The sequence below is a fragment of the Seriola aureovittata genome, chromosome 10 (assembly GCF_021018895.1).
Source record: "Seriola aureovittata isolate HTS-2021-v1 ecotype China chromosome 10, ASM2101889v1, whole genome shotgun sequence".
In the NCBI taxonomy this organism is placed as follows: domain Eukaryota; kingdom Metazoa; phylum Chordata; class Actinopteri; order Carangiformes; family Carangidae; genus Seriola; species Seriola aureovittata.
Genome location: NC_079373.1, coordinates 6,796,098 through 6,820,344, shown reverse-complemented (window position 1 = coordinate 6,820,344; position 24,247 = coordinate 6,796,098). Strand labels below are relative to the sequence as shown.

At 39.3% G+C, this 24,247-nt stretch overlaps 1 protein-coding gene across 1 annotated transcript; it reads right to left on the bottom strand.

Annotated features, from left to right (window-relative positions):
- Positions 1-4,311: 4,311 nt before the first annotated feature.
- Positions 4,312-8,991, bottom strand: LOC130176483 (myoD family inhibitor-like). Its single transcript, XM_056387603.1, has 4 exons — positions 8,773-8,991; positions 8,253-8,342; positions 7,624-7,875; positions 4,312-5,662 (listed from the first exon to the last, which is right to left on the bottom strand). The coding sequence occupies exons 1-4, from the start codon at positions 8,831-8,833 to the stop codon at positions 5,391-5,393; spliced, it is 675 nt and encodes a 224-aa protein (XP_056243578.1). The 5' UTR covers positions 8,834-8,991; the 3' UTR covers positions 4,312-5,390.
- Between the last annotated feature and the right edge of the window lie 15,256 nt (positions 8,992-24,247).

Sequence of the window (24,247 nt, the reverse complement as noted above, 5' to 3'; positions counted from 1 at the left end):
TAATGTCCAAATCGGTTGCCAGCAATTTATAGCACTGTCCAGTCAAAAGCAATTAACTATGTAAACAGCAGTTCACTATAACATTGCAAGCTGTTACATAACTGCCAAGAATAAGAGACAATAAGAGGCCAATGTATATGAAATTAAGTGCCAGTGTTTTTTAAATGTAGATTGACTTGTTTTATTTATATACGCATACTTGAGGAAATATGCGTGAGAGTTAGTCAAAGTCATAATGTTTTAGAGTGGGTCCAGATTACACTAACCTCCTAACACCATTGGGTCATTCAGTCTAACATTAGTGACTTAAGTTTTTGTAATTTGAGGTATAATGTGTTATTTTTATGAAATATAATCTAAACTCAGGTTCACCCAGTACAATTCCTTGGTTTTTTGCATGAACTAGTTTGTGTGGTGCAACCCATTTTAGTAATGCGTGAATCTTCCCTTGGTAAAGATTTGCCTTATGACTAGGCTAAGCTTGAACATATGACTGGCAGGAAGGGCCCAAGAAGGACCTCTATTGTTTGGTTGTGTAAAATGATGCTGTAGATCGGTCTGAAAATGTGACTGATGCGATCTGATGTCATGTCATAAAACAACATACACAAAACACTACTTGTCCATATATCAACAAAACAAGACATGGCATGGACTTGCATAGATAAATATAAAGATACCAATCCTAAAAATTTTATATACATTCACACTTCTGTCCCCTTTTTTCCATTTACTTTAATGAGAGTTTTTACCCCTATTTTCAAAGCCTCTAATAGAGTCTTAGTGTCTAATCAGTAACAAACAGGTGATGAATGTTAGAAGTGATCAGATAATTACAGGTCTGTGTTGACTTATTAAATTCATTTGAGCTGTAGAGAATATATTTAGTCCTGAACTCTCTTATGCTTGAATTACTCCTTATCCTAGTTATGTGCAGAACTTACATAGATTCCAGGTATCTTATATTCATGATAGAAATGCAGCTTGCCATTAATATTTCATGCACACCCATTTTTAACCCAACCCTCATTAGCTATGTTTTGATGCACTTCACTTTATTCCCTCCTCCCCCTCTTCTCACACACCCAAACACATTAAACTTGATGGTATGCACTGGTTTAGAAACCATTCCCCTCACTTATTAAAATGAGACAATGTGTTTATGATTGCCCCCCCTCTGGTGTGTCTCTCCTCCCTTTGATCCGTCCTCTCTGCGTCAGCCTCAAATGTTAGATATTCAAATCTGGTTACATTTATTTTTGTTTCCTTTACAGGAGATGGGCACATCTGACAGACTGACTATTAGGTGTTATTATTTCCCCTTATTTCAGTAGACGCCTCTTCATACACTACACATAAACCTTATTTTGATTGAGTAGGTTACAACCATTGTCATGAAGCTTTTGAGGAAGGCGAGAATACAAATAGACAGATGCAGAATAAAAAAGTGTTGAAAGGGTTGTTTTTTAAAAAGCAACTCAGGTATAAAACAAACCACTCCTCACTCGGTCATCCTCCGTCTGTGACGCCCAGTCTTGTTCTCTCCGACTGCCAGTCCAACAGCTGCTCAGAAAAACAAGGGGTCGATTTTCAACCTCAAGCCTCTGACGCATGATGAGGTTGTCAACTGAACAGGCCATTTTATTTATAAATCTTTCTGCAATGATACAAATGTGCGAATGCATCTCTCAATCTTCGACTGTCACCCGAATGAACGCATGACACAAAATAACCATACAAGAAAAGTCAAACATTTGTAAAGCCAGATCAATAACTTTAGAAAGCAATTTCAGAAAACTTTGACCAAGACCTAAGAGGCCTTTTTATTTTTTCATCGAGGTTGAGAAAGTTTCATAACGCTCCTCACTTATAGTTTTTTTTTTTTCCATTTAGATTTTTTTCCAGTCCCAGCCTTATTTTAGCATTATGACTTGATTTTCACAAAGCTGCAAAATCAGAGCATGGAAAGTGTCTCTTCATTTGACATTTAAAGGTTAATATTTAAAATAATTTAAAGAACTATTTACACCTAATTGCCCAAGCTGTCAACACTTGACCCAGAGCACTTTGATTTTTCACAGTGTACGTTACACTAATATGTCTCTTTTATACCTAAAAGAGGCATTGAACTGGGGGACAGCAGACTGAGGTGAACAGGTGATTAATTTTTCATGAGTTTGATATGACTGTTTCCTGCATTTTCCAGGAGAAAGTATGTGGTAATGCAACTTCAAACGAGATTACTAACCCTGCGTAGCAGTACGAGGTATGGAGAGGAGAGAAAAAGACAAGCTGCTTAGTCTTAGCGGGATTACAGCGTTGAATTGACCAAGAGCAACCGAGCCAATGGAACCCAGGTAGTTTAGGTTTGAGACTGTGTGTAAATAATGTTTTCAAACTCTGGTGGAGAAATGCTAAAATCTTCATTTATTTAACTTTTATTTTAACTTAAATTGAGTCAAAATAAAAAAACTAGAATCAGCTTATAAGTTTTTAATTGAAGTTCCCCCTAGGTCTCTAAAAACAGCAAAATTCACAAAAACAAAAAAAATAAAAATAAAATAATATGCCCTATTGATATATATATATATATATATAAAATATAATATGAAAATAAAATTCCCTCAGTGTCGTACATGGCTGCACAGACAAAATATTATTGTTATTATTATTATTATTATTAAATAAAGAAATAGGCAATAGTGTTAGTTAATATTATCAAAAATCATCACTTGGGCAAATAATTTCTTTTAACTAGTCACCAGTTGCAATTTGATTGAGTTATTTTATGTTTTCATTATCCCTTTTTCTACATGTGCTATTTTATTCTATTATTCATTTACTAAAATTAGTATAATCATACATTAATTATTAATGTGCCAATTATTTTTTCAATTAATCAATTAATTATTTTGTCATGTAAAAAATAGTGAAAAGTTCCCATCAGAATTTCTTGTTTTCTCCGACCAACAGTTCAAACAGCTTTAATTCATCATCACATAAGACTTAGAAAGTGTTTGGGAATGTTTGGTAATTTTGCTTGTAAAATGACTCATACATTAATTAATTAACACAATTATCTATTAATTTTCTGTTGGTCAGTTAATCAATTAATAGAAAGAACATTACAAAAACCTTTGCATTCCCTGTGGCCTTTGTTTTTCTTTTTCCTTCTATAAAATGCAAAATCATTGTAAAGAATCTTCTCTGGCGTCATTAACATCATTTATTTTAGTGGTGATTTCAAATCAAAACTCAAAGGCAAATGAATGCATGCAGCCATAAAACAGTGCATTGCTGTGTAGCAGTCTGAATTCACTGACAATAGCAGCTGTTTGTGATCTGTGGAGGTAGACATCAGCTGTGGGTAAAGGGTATAACAAATTGAGGGGGACAAGTGGAACAAACCTGAGTGTTTATTTGTTGGTGTATGCTCGCCATGCTCTAAATTAGACATCACCGCTGTGTCTTGTCACCGGCACAATCCAAATGCGTTGTGGGCAAAAGAGATATTTAAATCCGATTTATTCGCTCTAACGTGATTTAAATGAGCCTCTTGGCTCGTCCGGACAGATTGACAGCATTGTCTTTATCGCCGCTTTGTTTTATTTTTGGCTGTTTACTCTGCCTCTCTGCTGTCATCTCACATGATGACTTTAAAGGAGCCTGCTTCAATCTTCCAAGATCTAGAGAGAATAAGCCTCCTTTTATGTTCTAAGTGCTTTATATGACGAATATGAAAAGGGATTCAAGGGAGGGATGACAAGTTTTGTGTCGCCCTGCTCCTCAGCTGCAAAGAGCTGCGCAGAGAGAAGTCAAACCTGCAATCTTATAACATGAGAACGTGAACAAACGTGAGCAAAGAGGTAAACCCCTCTGGTTCAGGATCTTGCTGGGTCAAAGTCATTTAATGCAATGTAATATACAAACAAAAGGCATTTCTGTAGAACAAGCCCTGTATCTTGGATGTAATGTAGTTTGTATACGCTTCAGTGTGAGTCTTTCTGTGCTGTTTGTGCCTCTTTATCAAAAAAAGACCACTTGGTTTTGCTGCTATGAACAAGAACAACACTAGAGTATCAATCAGTCCCACACTGGCTTCAGTTTTATTCACCCTGTCAATCTAAGGATATTTATTTATTTATTTTTTAAGACATAGCAAATCACCTTGATAAATTTCTTTTAATATTTCAAAAGGTCCTTGAATCTGTTTTCCAAAAAATCACCTCAGAGATAACGCATCTTTTCCTTCCTCTTGTCAGCTTAGTTGGACTGTTGGAAAAAAAAAGGAACAAAATCTATACAGCAGAATCAGACGTTGTGTGCTTTTTATTTAACACATTCCTCTTCCTTGTTAAAATGCCTACAAAGCGCCTACATTATCAACAATGCAATTTGACCACGACCGCTCATTGTGGGTCCGGATGTGTTATGCTATTAGCAGCTAATGTAACCTCGAGCTGCTACCACTGAAACAGGGACGATATCAGACACTGCAGCTCTCTGGAGTCACAAAAGCTTTATACAACTTTTTTCACATGTGCGCTAATACTCCCCAGGACCTGTAAACAGACTCTGAGTCACCCTACTGTTCCCCTGCTGCTAGTATTTATGCTAAGATAAGCCAATGACCTCATGGCTCTAGTCCCAGGTATCAATCGTCTCATCTAAGTCTCAGGAAGAAAGTGAAAAGAAATATTTCCATAAATGTCAAATTCCTCTTAAAGGAGCTATTTGTAAGTTTTGCTATTGCTACATAGCTAACATTAGCATTAACAGCTGTTTACTTACCACTCTAGAAGAAACGTGAGTTCAGCATCAGACTTCATTCCGTTACTCACCAAGAGTCTCCAGTGTTGGAAAGCAACCCTCTGGTTTTGTTTCTCGTTTCGATTACTTCTTTTCTTATACTGAAGTTTATATGCTAACCGGCTAGCTCCAGTTTGGCAGGCCAGCCTCGTCATTTTCTGATACCGAGTCACAGTATCCAGTCTGCCCTGAATAATTAGCACTGCTCAGAGGACATTATAACCTGTTGTCTTGTAAAAGCAGCAATGACTGAAGCTCTTGGCAAGACTGATAAGTAAACAGCTGCTAATGCTAATGCTGGCTATGTAGCAATAGCAAGATTTAGCGCTTCATCTGGCACATAAGCAATATTGCCCTCACTGAAGAAGAGTGAGAAGCCTTGAAGTCAAATCTCCACTTAATCATGTGAGTTGGAGTTATTATTATTTTAGCAGCAAATGGTGTAAAAATAATGAGTAAAAACCTTGGTGATCACATAGAATGGTAGCTTGTGTTGTTCACACCTTCACACAAGCAACATCATCATCATCTCCACACGTGTCTTGAAAATGAATCCACGGGCAAGGCGGTCCAGCTGCTTCCTAACTGTGGTGGCAGATCTCGCAGCACTCCAGACAAAACTCGAGAAAGTCGATTGGCTCGCAGCAGGACTCGAACAGGACCGAGTGGCAGTGGGCGTGGCAGTTGAATTCCTCCACGGGCGCCTCCTGAACGGCCGAGCAGCAGCGGGCGCAGGCGTGGCAGCAGCAGGAGCAGATGGGGTGGAGACAGGAGTAGCAGGCCTCCAGCAGACCCAGGGACAGCAGGGAAAGCTCGCACGACAGGCACGCCAGCAGCAGGTTAAAACAGGTGTCTGTGGGCATCACAGCGAGGAAACAATGAGACGGAGAAGTGATTTAGCTTCAGGTATCATATCTGAGGTCATGAAAAGCTGTTGTATGTTCTAAAAGCCTGTCAGACACCATCAAAAATGGGGATTAACGACTCTATTAACCCCAAATTAATCTCTCACGTGTTTGTTTGTTGTGCCAAATGGAACTTGAAAGAGAAACTACTCTGCTGCAGTGATCAAGTGTGATTGTGTTTACTTAATAACAGAGGTTCGTTCAGTCCTCCAGGGAAAATAAAAAAGGCCATAGAGGCTGTCGGTGATGAACAACAACTAGGAAGAAGCTGTCACAAGATAATTGCTCTCCTAACCAAATTAGGTGCAGATGAAATTGCATACATTAACCTCGCCGGCGTGTTATTGTGCATCTCTCGCGATCCTAACCATGTATTATTACTCAGGTACCGTTTTCATCCTCACAAGGACCAGATAGTCAGTGAGCTCATGCAAATCAAGCTGTTTTATCCTGTTTACTCACGGAAGTAAATGAAAAGGAGACGGCAGAATTCCCTGGGGAGTGGGGTTCAGCATTTTCCTGCTTAACTGCTCGAATTATACACCCCCCACACATAACTTATGCTAATATCTGTGTGTAGATGAAGACGGAGCATTATCTGTGGCTACTGCATTGATTTAATGCGTCGCTTCATAGAGATAACATGAACACAATGATAAACAAAGAGTGGCCCCCCACACGCTTTGATAAAACTGGAAGGAAGTGCAGCAGTTGGAAAGTGTCCAAGGCAAACTTTGTAGAGCTCCATTTGTAAAGAAAGAAAAATCGCCTTTGGTGGTGACAGAAAAATCATCTCAATGCACATGTTTTTCTGTGCTCGCTAAAGATGAACGACTGACCAAATGTTTCAAATTGCTAATTATTTGAGAATTCTCATCTGAATTAAATAAAGTGCCTTAATTTCATGGAATTAAACTGAGAATAGACACAACAAGCATAGATCCATTTGGGAACTCCTTATCCATTGCATGGGAGACAGTTGTCTTCCACTGAAAACTTTGGGTAGAGAGAGAGATGTTGTTGGATCTTCAGAGGTATTTTACGTGATCTAACTGATGTCTATTGTCTCCCCAGAATCACAAACTGTTTGCCAGGTTCAAACTGTCATTTATATTCAACCTTTCCACAGACTGAGTTGACCACGACCTGACCCGGCTGCCACACAGTGTTTGAAATTGTTGAGTTTTAACTTAAGTTTCACCTCCAGAAAACTTTTTATCCTTTGACAGGAGACATCTATAAGATCACTGTTATATCCTCCGTCTTGAATCCTTTTGTCTTGTTATACCCAGGCATATGGCATATGGCAATGGCCCAAAAACGCATAAATCTCACGTTTGTCATCTTATTTGAGTTTTATTTTCAAGTGCGACTGGTCTCATTGCTGCCCCTTGTGGCTGAAGGGGGGAAAAGACGCCTTTTAAAACCGGTATGGTGCAGGTTCTCACCAGCTCTCAAATTTTCCCAGCCACAAAGGGCTGTAGGAAGTTGCCATACTTGAAAAAAATACTCGGAAAAGCCGCAAAAATTTGACTTTGGCTTTATTTGAAGTGTTTTTAAGCAGTTGTTGGTCTGACAAGTGAAAAGACTTAAAGGTCACATCAGTTTAATTTCTCAACTTCCGCTTAAGTACCACACACAGGCGCTTCACTAAGCTTTTCACTGAAAACCATCAAGCCGGGCAGCAAACAGACAATGACATTAAACCACTGTTCAACCAATCATTCAGCTCAAAGCTCAGTCAACAGGTCTGTACTGTCATACTGTCATTAATCCAGAGAAACATGAAAAAGCAGACAGGGAAAGGAAATATCATGTATTGATTGTACTGACTGTATTTACTTACTATCATTATTTATATACATGCGACAAATTATCATGATGCGTGAAGTCCTAATGTTGTACCTACCACTTAGTGTAGCTGCAGGTTGATGTGAGCTGGCCACACTGTCCCTGCTCCTGTTCCTCCTCCTGCCGCCGCTGCTGCTGCTGCTGCTGCTGTGCACCAACAAGCTGGAGCCCTGCACTCGGCTCAGGCCGGGGGGAAGAGCGGGAAGAGGGTCTGGGACCGTGAGGTCACATCGTGGGCATGTAGGCTTCTGGGGGTCACACTGAGGCCTCTTCAGCCCTGCTGCCTCCTGTGAGGCAGGCAGAGGCTGGGCTGGGCACAAAGATTGAAATTATAATTACTGTAGAACAGGAATCAGGTGGAGACTCCTTAGTGATAAAACTAGCACAAAGCAAATTCAAGCTCTGATCTAACATTCAAAATTAGAGTGCACACGGTATTATGGACACACTCATGTATCGATCACAGATGCGTTATCAGACAGACAAGAAAGCCAAGAGTACATGTTAGTAAGGAGTCTGCTGGTGTGAACATTTGTCAGTTAATAGACTTGTTAACGAGCTGATGAAACAATGAATCGTTACTTTCCTTCTCACTAACTCGTCTTCACTTTAACAAAGCTGATTTGTTTTACTGTTCATTTTGGTCACTGTGTTGTTTGTTGTTCAGGTCTGGGGGTTTCCACTTACTGCTGATGAGCTCAGTGGGGATGGCATTTCCTCTGCTAACAGGGTCACGTGCTGAAGGGATTTCCTGTGGCGATTTAAAAGACGCACCACCTTGAGACACATCAAAATAAAGTTCTGTTAGCTAACGAAAGATTCCTCGCTGACCACACATGAATAATAAAACCAGGACTTTTTTCCACTTGTTTTTATATATGCGTGTGTTTTGGAATTGAATATTAATCTATCAAATTAAATCTGTGCAGACTGATCCTCCCTTAAAGAGTTTTCTAACTCTTGCATGATTCGATAAGCTGTGTCATTGGGGAGTCTCAGTTTCCCATGATGCCCTCCCTGCTGTTTCAGGGGCTCTGGCACTTTTTCTGAATATAACGTTTTTCAGGGAAATACTGAAACCTCGCAGTATTTTTAGCAACTGTAGCAGCACAAAATATTATCCAATCGGTTGAAGCTTAAAACAAGTGGCCAGAGCAGCGGTGTGTATATATTTTAATAAAAGAATAGACTGGTCATTAGTACTAACCTTTAGTCTGGTTGCTCTCGTCTTCCTTCTCGTCCACAGGTAAATGGTCTCCAGGTAACATGTCTGACACTCATGACTGCTCAGGATCTCCGTTACACTTTGTTCACCCAGTCCCCTTCTTCATCCTCCTGCTTCTGTCCACAGCAAGAGGTCAGGAAACCTCCAGCAACACCCAACATGCCGGCCTGAGTCACCGCTCAGCAGACTGTGAGCTGTTAGTGTGTGTGTGTGTTTTGTTGTTGTTCGGGGGACTTAACAACACTCCCCTCCCCAGCAGATCTCTGGGTGGCCGCTGTGAACGTGCTGATCGCAGACCAGCAGAGACCGCTGAGGCCTGGATGTGTGACTCCAGGTTACCTTCTCTGTTCTGCTTTTAGTCACCTAACACAATGGAGACACATACCCCACAAGTGTGTTAGCTGAATACCGTATGGATGCAAGCTCTCTCGCCCTCTTATGCTCACACGCCCGTCAATGTTTTACACTACGAAAACCAAAAGAAAATGATCAGTTTCACATTATATGTATTTATTTTCAAGTTACATATTTATGAGCAACATTTCAAATAAACACAAATGAACAGAATCATTATTATATATAAGCTACATATCTTTGAACAAAATCTCACGGTCTTCTGTAGTGGATGGAGTTTGCAAACACCATCTCCGGCCTGATATCTAAATGAGGTGTTACCTTTTGACGCCCATTATCATGTGGTAAAATGTACGTAAAACACTATTGTTTAATATAAAGCGTAATATGAGAGCACAGTTGTTTGTTTTTCCCATGACTCCCTGCAGGCTCCAACAAAGCCCGTTGTGCCATGGTGGTTTATATGAGATTGTCATGTCACTTCATTTTTTTCTCCATGTAACTACAGCCTCACTCAGACACTAGTGCGGCTTTAGACCTTTATTCTTGTTTTCAAATGGTTCAGCTCAAGGGATTCGATCCCTAATTCAGAGTTTGTATTTCAACCTCCAAAATTAAAGACAGTGAGTGACATTGACTGTTTATCTTGGTATGTAAAAATATAATTTTCCCACAGACGAGGTCTTTTTGAGGAGACTGAACACGTTTGGCGACAGCATCATCGTCACACGCTGATGAGAAGACGAGCAGAGACCAGCCCTTTTCTGAGGGGCTGTTGACTAAGTGCTGTCAGAAGTGCTGCGTTGAAAAACATGTTGACTTGCCCGCCTCACGGTGAGTATATGGCACATCAAAGCAACACATAAGTGAAGCTGTTGAAGTTGTCTAGCGCCATGCTAACTTTCAGTCAGTAAACACGCTGCATGGAGAGGCAATCAGAGGAAAATGTCATCTAGTGGGCTGACAGCGAATCAAAGGAAGCCCTGAGAGGCAACAGCAAACCTAAAACGAACTCGTTATCAGCAAAGACAATTACTGACATTAGTCAAAACACGGAACTGAAAAATCTGAGGCCTTTGTTCTTTCATTTGGTTGTGAAGTCTACAGGAACGGCTTCTCCTCACAGTGTTCATCAGTGGATGAGACGATGCGATCCAGTTGGGACTGTTTGTCCATGAATTTCATTATTAATTGAATATTTTACACATTGACGTAGTAAATTAAACAGGAGAGTAAACCCCAACCTTATCTTAGTGATCATCAAGAGACAAACAACCATGAATATTAACAAAAACTGTGTAAAAAATGAATGGTTCAGAAAAACAAACTACCGTTCCCCCAAACCTTTTCATGCCAGAACATTATTTTGATCATAATCACTACAATGTACAGTACTTAGCATGAAATTGTGCATAGGTGTACATATGAGTGAATACACTTTATGTCAGTAACTACATATGACACACACTGCTAATGAAACATTCAGGATTACATGGAGGATTTCCACTGTGCCGTACAGTAAATCTAATGTAAATAGATTTTGAATGATCGACTAATATTTCAGTTTTTTTTTTATCATATCAGAAGTAAATGATCTGAAATGTAAATGCATTTACTCCCTGGTTGCTGATGAGATACATGTTCAATAAAACATCATTTATATAAGACAACCAAAGGCCATCAATTATTCTACAACAGTCGAAAATCTGAAAAATGATTTTGATGCCATATGTTGGGAGTATTGATGAGCACCGAAGCTAAACAATGACCAAACAATGAGTAAACTGACCCTGCAAGATCTCCTTCAGGGATTGCAGAACTTGACACTACTAATGTATTTACTCAAGAAAAGTAATTTATTCTTTTCTTTCATAAAAAAGAAAAGAAAAGAAGAAGCTAAAAACAGCACATACAGTTTCGCAGGGTGCCTTAACTTTGCCAGATCAGTGGGAGCACACGGTTTTAAGTCTGTGAATAAACCGGTAGATAACTGAGGGCAAAATTTAACAGTGTAAAACATTTAAATTAGTCCAATTAGTGTAATTTACCACAATTTTCATAGTAATAAAGTAAACATTAAGCCGGTTTACATATATTTATTTCATTTGAATGAGATACGGTGGACATACAACAACAGACAAACACATGTTTATACATAACAGATTGTTGTATGTGCTCAGCACCTGCTCTGACGGGCTTATAAAAGAGGACGGCACAGCGTTGCTTATTTTCTGAAACAAAAGCATATAAAACCCACTTCATCAGAAAGAATCTTCACATATATACAGTACGTAACAATACATTTCTATGTACAGAGGAAACCAAGAGGAGGAACAGCACAGGCTGTACAGGTTTTTAACTGTTTCCATGACGAACACAACATCTTTTTTGTAACAATGGGGTTCACCCTCGTTATGCTTTACTCCGTTACTTGTAGACAATCACAACAAATAAGCAAAACATTCATTTTCTACATCATAACTAATTATTTTGTCAATCATTTACTTTGGCCTTGAAATATATTTACTTAAAACATTAAAAATGAGAGGATTTGAAAAAGAAAAACATATTTCCCCCAAACTATCAGATGCTCATTGTGTACACTCTTATATATCACTTGACTTTTAACGTTTATGCTTGTCGTGATGAAATTTTCTCCCTTGCAAAAGAGATTCGAACATCATTATCTGAGTAAAAGAAAATGTTGAAATATAGAGGATCAAATATGACTGGACTTTAGCACTAATAAATCATTTAAAGCTCACATCTTACAGTCAGAAATGTAATCTCTTTGACCTATAAATTAGAATATGTAAAAAAAAAAGGTGGTATTGATTTAAAACCACAAGTGTTGCTATATTCCACTTTCCTTTGTTTCCTTTGTGTGAAAAAGTGGAGACATTTAGTCACTGACAGACACATTTTTAATGTATATGAAGATATGAACCATACGATAATAAATAATCAAAATTCCAAATAGCTCAGTGTATATGTTTAATTGATCAAATATTTAATACTGACTCTGGTGAGAATTTCAGGCCACCTGGCACCACATGGAGACACATAAATGAAGTCACAACGGTACTGCATGTACTGTAAACTGGCCTACGTCCCTGAATGCTCAATGAAGGCTCGCTTGACTGCACTATCATTATTTATAGTCTGAGACCAATCCAGTGTTAGGGGTCATTCAAGGTCGAACAAGTGCTCTTCATCATTTTCAGTCACGTCACTCTGCAGAGCGGCTGGTGTCGGTGGTTTTTGCTGTTTCAGATTCATCACTTCGTCTTTGAGGAAAAGAGACCTGCAAGAGGCGAAAAACAAAGACGTTTCAATCCATTATTGATACACATCGGTCATTTCATTGATCTTTGGAGTTCACTATAAACACAACTGACTGCTGGACTTGTAAAGAAATGTTTTGGTCGCTGTGGCCGTTTGTTGCGTTGCTCTCCTGTATCTGACTCCGGGGGTTTCTGCTCACATTCTCCTTCTTGAATCCCGGCAGCGACGCCTCGGCCAGTGCCATCTACAAAGATGGATAAAAAAAAAATCAAACTATCACAACCAGCTCAGGCTCCTTTCATATCAAGAAGCTGCACTCAAACAACATGCGCTCACCTGTAAGCTGGCGTTCAGAGCGGTCCCGAAAGCGAGGTTCGAGGACACATTTTTGATCAGCGATGGACTTCTGAGGAATAAGAAAGGTTACAGAATTTCAAAATAGACATAATGCATGTCTAATTCACGGCAAGCAAATCAATGACTTGTATATATTCCACAAACCACAACATGGTAAACAGCAATAGTTTGAGGCAAGGTCGGTTATGATGATAAATAATTCTTTGGAATGATTGATCAGGAAAAGGCCTCGTATTAGTGCCTGTCACGATACTTATTCCGGTCGTATCTATCAGTCATTTATTGAGGACTATAATAAAAAAAAAAAAACTAACACGAGCAGTGCTGTAGATGCACTATGGAATCAATTCAGGCCTATTCTGTAGACGGGGAGAACACAGGACAGAGCGGTGCACAGAACCACCAATGCATTTTTAATTGATGTCAGTCAGTGGGCTCCAGGCTTTTCTACCCTGTACACAAAGGTCAATTAAAACATCTTAATTTTTGTTAATTAAATTCAAGGTGTAAAAATGACTTAAAGAGGGTTAGTATTAAATTTGATCTATGGCAGACAGGGCCGAGTATATACTGGATCTGTCCAGTCTTTCACTCAGTTTTATGAGTGCTATATATTTTACAATAACAAGGATTTATTTGTATTTTAATTAATGATCCATGTTAAAACCCAGAAGATGACATGGCGTTATTTAATGTTTTTGGAAGTACTAAAAATGTTTTAAATATCGTCATATTTGAACAGAAATACACACAGACACCCTGATAACAGCGCTGTGACAAACAGGAAGTCATCTGCTGTACCCTGTGATCTTCTGAGATCTCCTCCTCTGGTACTCCAGCTCGTCCACCGTCCACACGGCACCTTTCACATTCTCCACACGCACGAAACACTTGTGCAGGCTCAGGTTGTGGCGCACCGCGTTCTGATCCAGAGAAAATCAGAGTGAAGGAGCTGTTAAGGAGTACATGCTGCATACATCAGGTGTGACACACACTCTGGGATCACACAGTTAATTATCTGCGGGTGCAATACCTTCCAAGTGGCAGCGTTGCGTCTGAAATAAGCGAACGTCCGTGTGAACCAGTTGTAGATCTCGTTGAGCGTCAGCTGCATGTCTGATGCTTCCATAATAGCCTGCAAATGGAGAGGGAATAAAAAACTGTAGCACATTACAGGATCAAATTAAAGCCCTGACTGTTTCACCTCTAATCCAAGGAATGAGGGGAAAGTCTTACTCTCATAACACTGAAGCAATCGTTTTATTTTTTTACTTTTTATATTACCTATTGTAGGATTAAAGCCATTAACCTTCTAACTGACACGTGTAGACTGAAATGTAGGGTTATTTTCATGATCAGTTTCTCTGGAATTTATTTTATTGATTAATTAAATGTTTGATTTACACAATGTTAGCCCAAACAGATCTATTTAATATTCTTTTTTTTTTTGTCCAATCAGCACACACTTAAAGATATTCAGTGTCCTATCACAGAGCACTAAGAGAACCAGCAAATATTCATATTTAAGAAGCTGGAACCAGGAGAGTTTGTCATTTTTGCTTGAAAAATGACCAAACTTATTAAAGATTTAAGCTGTAGATAGTTAATTTCAATGAATGAGCTCACATGGGAATCATCGAACCCACAGAAAACGCAGCAGAACAAGAGGTCATTTTTCAGCAAGAAAGGCCTCCAATATTAAAATGTTCATATTCTAGAGAACAGCGAATACAAAATAGAAAAACACAAAGGAGAAGAAAATCTGGATTCTTAAATACCAATAGCAGTATTTAAGATTGCAAATAATATAAATATTCTGTATAAATATACTGACTCAAAGATTGTACCTGTCTTATCAGAGTTGCGTAGGTGAAAGGTGGTCTGATATCAGTGTTCTTGTAGAGCTCATATTCATTTTCTGGAAGACGATAAAACATAGTAAGTGGAAAGTGGAGTAGAAAAATGTGCTATGAACTGTTTATTCTCTGTGTGAACATAATGTGACCACAGTGTTTGGTTTACCTGAAGACAGCGAGTAGACCAAAGGGTGGTGACGACGCCTTATGGCTCCAGCACATTCTGTATGAGAGGGGGACTCCTCTTCACACCCCTGGGATGGAGTGCCGCCAGGGGCCAGAGGCTGGGGGGGGGCTTGTGCCGAGTCTGAAGGGTTCAGCTTGTTGGTGACGCCGACTGAGCTTAGCTGAGAGCCACGCAAGCAGAAGATCCAAGTTAACAAAGGGACGAGTGGAGTGAAAAGAGAAACAAAACAGAGAGGGAGATTTTCAACAGAGTGGAACAGAGCGATTTGATTCGGCTCTCCAGAGGTGATTCCACTAATATCACAAGAGGGGAGAAGCCAATTATTGTTAATTATAGGGTGAAATTGTTTGGTGAGTGTTGTGATTATGGTGCAATATTTGCAAGATTAACAAATGATTAGCTTCCACATTATCAGAGCATATCTGACGTCTGAAGACACAATGGCAGCCATCTGATGTCAGCAGCTGGGCGCCAAAAGGAAAGGAAATGCCCAGGACACACATGGTGCAGTGGGAGTTTTGAGAGTTCAGGTAGAAAGCCTCACAATAGTAAAACTTTTTTTTCGGACATGAATTTCTCTGCAGGTTCAAATGTTCAAATTCGAAAGAAAATAACAACATATTTTTGCAACTCATCCAACTGTAAAAATTCTCCAGGTCAATTGCAGGCTGGCGGTATATTCATCAGCGCTGGAGAAGATACGTTTTTTTGCAGCCAGACACGTGTTATTTCCACCCTCCACCACATATTTGGAGTTTTTGCTCACAGCTCTGAAATGCCACACAGTGTACGGCTCATTTACTCCGGCCGTGTTGGTCACACAGCTATTACCGCACACTATCTACCTGTAGGCCGCGCAGGTCAGCAGCTGTATCAGCCTGTGCCGACTGTAGACTCGCGGGTGCAGAGAGCGACTGAGCCTCTAAAGATGGCAGATGCAGGTGAGCCATCATCGCTCGCAGACGCTCCCGTTCTTTGCAGAGCTGTTAGAGGAGAGAGGGGGAAATCTGTGGATGGTGTCCCATCAAAATCACTGAGCACAGATTATTGAGATGGAAGGCAGTGAACCTGACACATTCTTTGCAAGGTGCAATCTCTTGCTGTGTCAAACATCAGGAAGGAGGAGATGTTGGTTGAAATTACATGAATATTTAGCATGAGCTGGAAGGTGTTTAGATGGTAAAATAAGGTGAAATCTCAGGGAAAAGAATTCAGTGTTGCAGACAAATATAGCTTCTATGAATACCAGGATAGACATGTTTCAAATAAATTTTTTTTTTTTAAAGTGACAGTATCATATTGGCACAGCCAAACGCATTCAAGCAGCAGCTCTAACTTTTGTTGTTGGACAGGATTTTACAGGACTAGTACACACCTGAAGCTCCAGCTGCTGAACCACCTGCATCTGGACTCTGCACTGGGCTGTGCTCCTGTCATCCAGAGTGTGTTCACTGCCTATGTGCCTGAAACACACACACAGGTGCATAAAAGCAATCTTCCTGTTAAAATCTATTCACTGAGTATCATACCCCCCCCCCCCTCTGAATTAGCTCTAAAAGAAAGTGTTGTAAATGTTTCGTAAGTGCTGTGAACCAAACTCCACCACAGCTCGCTACTTCTCCATGAAGCACCAGGCTACAGATGTTTTTAGCCTAAGCTTGTCCTTACTTTCAAGTCACAAAGATAAGCATCAGTTCCTCTGAAAAATAAGTCCTAAGTGTTCTTTAAAAAAAAAAGAGGTTGTTTAACTACAAACTTTTGAATGTATTTCCCAAATCCTCACAGACTCTTCTGTCCATCTGCACAAAACAATACTCACTCTGCTGCATGTTAAATATGATTCTCAACTTCTGACTATTTCCTATCCAAACAAAGATGGATGTGTCTTTTCAGAGTTAAGTTAAAAGGTTTTACTATCAGGTACTTTTTTTAATCTATATTAATGCTACTTTTCCTTATTTTATTTATTTCTTGCAAAAATAATGTTGATATTTTTCTTGTGTTGTACAAAATGAACAAGGAGATGTGTAATTTATGGCTACCTCGGTTAAGAAATTTTAAAATTGCAGCAGACAAAATATTTTTTTATCTACAGGGTTGAAAGAGTCCTTGACAATTCTGAGAATATGCAGTAAGTGCTGGGAACGGACTCTCTTGGTTTTTCAAAGAAAGAAAAACTGATGCTTAGTTCCGTGCCTCAAATGTAATGATGTTCCATGAGAGGCACAACCTGGGGCTACAACCATTTCAGGGGGTGAGTTTCTTTGATAAGAAAAGATTTTCAGAAGACTGTTCCTTTTTGTCCTAAACAGAAAAATTGCAAAAGAGTCAGAAAGTGAAATAAATTAGGATGGAGTTTAGAAACGTACTTGATAAACTGGTTCAAGTTTTCACAGACTGACTCACATCCGGGCCAGTTACACACACCGTGACTGTAGAGAACATGTGCAGCGGCGCGATCAGCACTAGGCGAAGGGAGAACAGAAGCAGAGTGAAAATATTGTCATGATTAAAAGCCACAGCAGCCAGACAACAGACAGAACAACAGAACAGAACGAGAGCAAAACAGCAATAAAACAGTGTTTTCTTTTCAGGTGGCAGGAAATTACACAGAGAGGTGGAAGGGAGCAATGAAAAATAAATGGAAATCTATTTACTTTTGATTTTAGGACATGTACTCATGTAAACTTTTTCTTTCTTTGTTTAACCACTTCAGGTGGTAGAACACAAAGCAAACAAACAAAACAAAATATATCGTCCCGAGGGGAATTAAAAGTGAAGTCTTGCTGCAAAAGCAAACCCCCCCCACCACCACCACCACCACCACCTGCACCTTGAGAGGAAGAAAAATGTCTACAGATGACAAGTCTTTGATGTTTACAAAAAGGCAGTATCATTTGAGTTCTCACAATCTGTATACAGCACGAGACAGATCTTACCACTCTGCCCTGCGAGGAGAAGGAGACTGCTGTTCGCCGGCCCGTCTCCCTGTGACTTTTGTTGACATTATGCTGTTAGCAGAACAGTCGTGATTGCCCTTAATTGTGGTTTTCTCCTCAGTTATTCCATTTGTGAGCTCTTTCCATATCTGCTGCATCTCTGCAGAGCTGAAACCAACTAACACATAAAGAAACAAACACATATACATTATTCTTAGTGGTTTTTTTTCACATTGATCATTAGCTATTAATAAATTATAAATTTGAGGAATATGTATGAAAAAGATAGATAGATAGATCGATAGATCAATAGATAGATAGATAGATACTTTATTTATCCCCTAAGGGAAATTTATGTGTCCATTAGCTCATTGTTGATAATAATTAAAACAGTTAATAATAAATAAACAATAATGATCAAATCCTTTGGCTGAGTTTTTGTACAGCCTGATGGCAGTGGGAACAAAGTATCTCCTGAACCTCTCTGTTCTGCAGCGCAGTGAGATGAGACGTTTGCTGCAGCTGTAGCTGCTTCTCTGTCCTGCCAGAATGTTGTGGAGAGGACTTGCCCCTTTTCAAGATAATGATATTAACTGAGCAGTGAAGGGTCATTTTCTGCGCTTCACATTCACGCGGTTCATTCCGAGAAACAGGGAGAGCAGCTCTTTCTCATGAGCTCATTGCCACTTCCCTGTAATCCAGGACAAACAGCTACAATATAACTAAAGATGAATTTTCTACTTTTAGGTTTCATTATCGTCTCTTTTGAGTTTGGTGCAGTTATATAACTGAGCGTAAAATCAACAAGAAACTAATCGTACCAGATGCATGTCCATGTTTGTATATTTTGCTGTCCTTGTGATATGATACAACATATTATAACAACTCAACTATCAATTCAATCTCACATTTGCAAACAATGCTCTGAATTACAACAGATACACAGATTCTGTACTGACAACTGAAACACAAAGGACACTGGAAATGATAACAAGGTGACATCGCCATTGTTCTTCACCGATGCTGCTCCACAGAGGGACAAGAAAAGACAGTAGTAATGTAAAAGCTTGGTGATGCATGTAAAGAGGAGTGACCTGGAGAGAGGGCAGGAGAGGACAGGACCGGTCTCTGCACCCGGAGGAGCTGCTGCTGCTGCTGCTGCTGCTGCTGCTGCTGATGGAGCTGAAGGAGCTGCTGGAACACGAGCTGCTGTGCAGGGAGCTGGAGGGCAGAGAGAGAGAAAACAAGACAGAAAAGCGAGGTAGTATTCATGTGAAACTCTGCTCACACTCTGCCTTCCGAAACAAACCAAAACACAAATACACAACGCACTACAAATCACTATTTACCTCTTTGGCTTTCTTGCTTGGCTGCTGTTGAAGCAGCTGCAGGTGAATCTGATGTTGTTGCGTCTTGTAAAACTCTTTCAGATGTTGCTAGAAAAATGGTGAGGGATCATTGCTTTAAAGACATTTACATGAAACAGTGCGAGAAAGGCAAGTAAAGTCACAACCAACTGTAAAAATATTTCCATGTCCTTCAAGTCTTTCTTTTTTCAGATTTGTGGTTTGTAATTTTTTTTTAAATTCAGGAGTAATTAGACTTTAATGGAGGCAGAAAATATATATGATTTAAACCAGGGTCAAGTCAAGCTAACTAATTACTGCTGTAGCTGTAGTAGATAAGATTGTTTACCGTAGCTGTAAGATATCTCAATAATATATTAGCTGGGTGAAAATTAACAGGTTTCTTAAAGTGTGCTTTTCTGTTAGCTAGCTAGTTTGTCTTAGCAAACTAACTTAATTAACTTAGTTTAACTTAATTGACTAGTTAGTTTACCTCTATAGGCCAATTATATATTTATCTTACCTCAATTGCTATAAGATAATATTGCTTGAATTTGGATGGCCAGCAAGGCAAACTTCATATTGCATTACCTCACCTCATGTTATATTGCATTTATTCCTTTAGTTACAGTTGCTTCAATCCAGTAAGTATTTGCATGCAAGAAAAAAACTAGTCTACTAGTCAGCACAGGTCCAGTCCAGTAAACCAGAATATTGTGTATTATTATCAGTAGCACTTGCATTAGTGTTAGTATTGAATAAATACCTGCTGGAGCAGAAGGGCTTGTTGCTTCTGGTGGATCAGAGCCTGGAGCTGGTTGGGGGACAGAAGCTGCTGCATCTGCTGCGGAGCCATCATAGCCAGAAACACCTTTGGGAGGAAGAGGAGGGATAAAAATGATGCTGGACTACAGTCTACAGAGTGAAGGCAAGAGGACAAGTATGCGAGACGGCAGGCAAGTGTCAGGTGTTAAACAGTAATAACCATCCAATGGGAATCTTTCCAATCCAATTACAAAACAGTCCTGTCAACCTATTGTGAACATCATAATGTTGGCTCGTGTCACTGACCCTAAATGAGATGGGAGATAGGCTGACCGGTTAATTAGCAACACAATTACATGCTTGTTGTGACTCTTAATAGAAGTGTATGGGTATTAATAAAGGCAAACACTCACAGAATAATAACTGATCTGCACTGCTACTGATTGAGTGACAAATAACAGAGTGATTGTCTCCTTTTGTAGTCAAACAGAGGCAGCAGCAATTGCCAAGACTGCATTTAGAGACAACAAAAGGCACTTACATATTTAACAGATTGTATTACAAACAATACAGAACAGTTAGTCAACAGTTTATGCCACTTTCTCAAATGTTGAATATCTCCTTTTTTTTTTCTCCACACAAAATGTCATTTGCTGTACGAAGGCTGTGACCTGATGTTCTTCACAGGTTTCAGTGAAGCCTTATGTCTATATTGGTGTAATAACTCGGATGTAATGAAAGAAGAACACATGGGAGATGTCAAGTTTGTCATTTTTGTCATCAGTCCTTTGAGATAAAACCTCCGGTGCTTCAACCAGACAGATGAGATAAGATAAGAACATTAAAAACAAGTTGAGGAATTCTTGTTTTTGTGTATGGATCTGAATTACTTGTATGCATGTATAATACCTTATTTAGTGCCGAAACAACTGCATTATTAATTGACTAGTTGATCAAAAGAATCAAAATCAAAAACACTTTTACTGAGTTATTCAGTTACGTCTTTTATCAAGCATTAAATGTGAGGATTTTATCCATTTTATCTTTATGAATTGAATGGTTTTTTGACTACAGGAACTAATTAAACAAAATTTACTAAACTTAACTCGTCCAACTTAACTCTAGCGCTACGTACAAACAAAACACTGAAGTTATTTACATTGTACTGGGTGCAACAGCCAACAAACCTAATGTGTAAAAAAAGTCACCCACATGTACAAAAATGTGCAGGGTAGCCTAACTTAACCCACCACATATACCTCTTCAATTTCAATTTGATAAAACCAGCAGTTGTTTTCTGACAATCCATAAAATGATTAAGGTAAATGATCAATCAATGTATCGTTAAAATCAGAATAGCTGCAGCGCCAGTCTTATACTCTTTTGAGTGCAATTCGAAATAAGGTGCTGACATCCAGCTGGCTTCATTATCAGGCTTTACAAATCACTGGGTCACCATTTGTGTGCCATGTGGATTGGATGCTACACGCTTTACAATAGATATCAGATGGAGGTCCTTCTCTTTTATGAGAGAAACCCAGTCTTCACTGTAAATAGTCTTCATTTACAACATTTTTAGAGCGGGCAGGTTGAAAAACTTTCATCTCACAAGTCATTATTATGCTTTGAAGACTGGATTCACACACTGGCAGACAGTTGCAACAGAGACATTATGACATTGTCACTTACTATAGTCATTATGTTAGCTGGAAATAACAAAAAAAAAAAAAAGTAACACGTTTAAAAAATTCACATCACACAGATCCAGTGCTGGCAGACCATTTACTATGGAGAGTACTTATGTTTTTTTTCTCATATTGTTCAAATTCTTTAAAGGCCACTACAAGTGCAGATTTTGAAAATGAATTAAGAGAAAAGGGCAGAGTGAAACTGACAAGACGAGAGAACAGTGGGAAGGAAGCGGTGCTGGACAGGCATTCATTATCTTGGTTGTTTCACTGATCCCTTAGATTAAGATTCCCAGGGATGGAATCGTAACAGACAACCATAAAATGATGTAGGGCCATGCTTATTTGCCTTTCACTTGCATCTGTTTGGCCAAGGTGTGTGGACAATTATTCCTCCCTGGCTCTGACTCACAAGCTAATAATGAAGGACAAACAGAGTTCTGCGTGTGAACTCCCAACTCGGATCAGATTTCATATGAAATCCCTGTCACTGTCAACAGAGCTGCAGGCTCTGGGTTTGGTGTCCTGTCAGAGGATGTCTAATATGGAGCTGACTTGCGGTATTTCTCTTGACATCTGTTTGCCTAAGCCTGTTCTATTTCCCGCTTATGAAGAGGAGGAGGAAGAAATGAAGGAAGAAGGAGCGGTGGATGAGGGGTAGGAGGAGAATGAAGATACCTGTTTGTGGTGGAGACTCTGCCAGTCTTCACCTCTCACTCCACTGCAGGAGTCCCCATTAGCTACTCTCTCTCCTGCACCGGTGTCTGTGTGACTGAGGAGGCTGCTGGCTGGGTTTTGACGTGCTGCCGTGGGACTGAGAGGAGACTCAGGCATCCCAGCTCAGGTCCTAAAAGAAGATAGCCAACAATAAATAAGCTGCAAGAATAAGACGCTGTAGATACATTTCAGTGTCACTGCTAAATTACACCTTTGTGTGGCTTTGCAATAAATCCCACATCAGGACAGAAAACTAACTTGTGAATTTTAAAAGCAGACGAAGACGGTGGTCATGTACGTCCTATAGTAGGACATATAAAAAGAAAAGAAAAAAGAAAAATACAGTGAGACAATCCTCTGCACAGTTTGAGCAAACAATGCAGGGTTTCAAATCCAATGAAATGCTGTAGATTTAATTTACAGAACCACAAGTTAACACTTATAAACCAGAGCTATTGCCTCTAAAACCGAGCACAAATAGGAGTTTCACTTCAAGTACTAACTCCAGAAAACATGCAAGAGGAAAAAGCTGATCACATGCTCATAATATAAAGCTCTGTGATGCCTTTATTTCTACCAGAATAGCAATAAACACACGTACCGTTCAGGTGAACAGTTGAATTCAGAGCAGCCAGGCAGGAGTTGATGTCTCCAAGTCATGCAGTTTGGAGTGAGGATGGGGGGAGAACTGCTACAGTTGTGTGTCTACCTGAGGGGGAGGAGTAACGTTATCACTCAGAAAATTAGACAGTGAGAATAGCAGTTGATTAGCAGGTTGTGAAAAACAGGAAGAAGAAAAAAAAAAACGGTTACAAATCAGCTAGAGCAGATTGATTTTATTTTAAGCTCAAAAGTAACAGTGAGTGAGGATTTTCCTTCTGCATTTTAAAAGGATTCACACTAATCAGTAAACATTATGTCTATATTGCAGTGATGTACAAATACAACGTATATTGTAACATGATAAACAGAAAAAGACACGATTCTGTGATTTTCAATAAGAAGCATTTTTGCAGGCATTGCTTTTCTTTGTTGATATTCATAGACATACACAATCCAATAACGAATAACATTTTTTTTAAAAAAAGCAACAAAATGCCTCAATACAAGTATCATTTATTGTGTTTCATGGTTAAAACAAAGGGTCCGTGTCTTTGAGAAAAGACAAGTATAGTTGTGTGTGACTTTATTTAGATATGCAGTATCTAAGAGTTTTGAACAACAAAAAGAGCTGAACTGTCAAACTGTTATCAAAGAGCTATTTACAGTCGTGTCTGCACTTTCATTTGAATGGCGCATCGCTACATCTATTAAAAACAAATAAAAGTGTTTTAATTTGGGCTGCTGATAAATACAATCTACCCTCCAGTGTGAAAGTTCAACACAGCTACACTGACAAACAACACCTCAAATGACTGATGTAATAAACTCAGTGCAGGACTTTTCTGCACTCTCTCTCTCTCTCTCACTCTCTCTCTCTCTCTCTCTCTCTCTCTCTCTCTCTCTCTCTCTCTCCCCTCTCATGTTTTTTAGCATTTGTGTTCAGCTTCTTTCATTCTGTTGCACTCTTTATTTACTCTTTATTGTATGTTACCTTCTTTTAAGCATGCCAGCTTTGTCACGCTCCTGTTAGCCGTTTCTTTTAATGTCAGCTCTTTATTGCAAAAACATGTTTTATAGACCGCAAATGCACGATGAAGGAGGAGGAGGAGGAGGAGGAGAGGCAAAGGCCAGGCTGCTGTAACATCAATAGTTGTTGTCCTTTGGTGAGACGAGATGGAAACAAAAAAACCTTGAATATGTGATTTTATTTTTTATTTTATATTTAAATCTTTCTCTCATGGCGTGGCATAAGAATGAAGACATAACATGGCATACATACGAATATACACCAAAATAATGTAGACGAGAAACTATTAATACCATGCAAATTAGTGTTGTGCATTTATATAAGTGACAGTTG

What these genes read in the sequence shown, in the direction of transcription:
- LOC130176483 (XM_056387603.1), bottom strand. Translation starts at nt 8,833, where the DNA reads ATGTTACCTGGAGACCATTTACCTGTGGACGAGAAGGAAGACGAGAGC. An exon ending in CGAGAGCAACCAGACTAAAG is followed by an intron (nt 8,343 to 8,772) that starts GTTAGTACTAAT and finishes ATGTGTCTCAAG; the next exon opens with GTGGTGCGTCTTTTAAATCG. An exon ending in CCCCACTGAGCTCATCAGCA is followed by an intron (nt 7,876 to 8,252) that starts GTAAGTGGAAAC and finishes CTTTGTGCCCAG; the next exon opens with CCCAGCCTCTGCCTGCCTCA.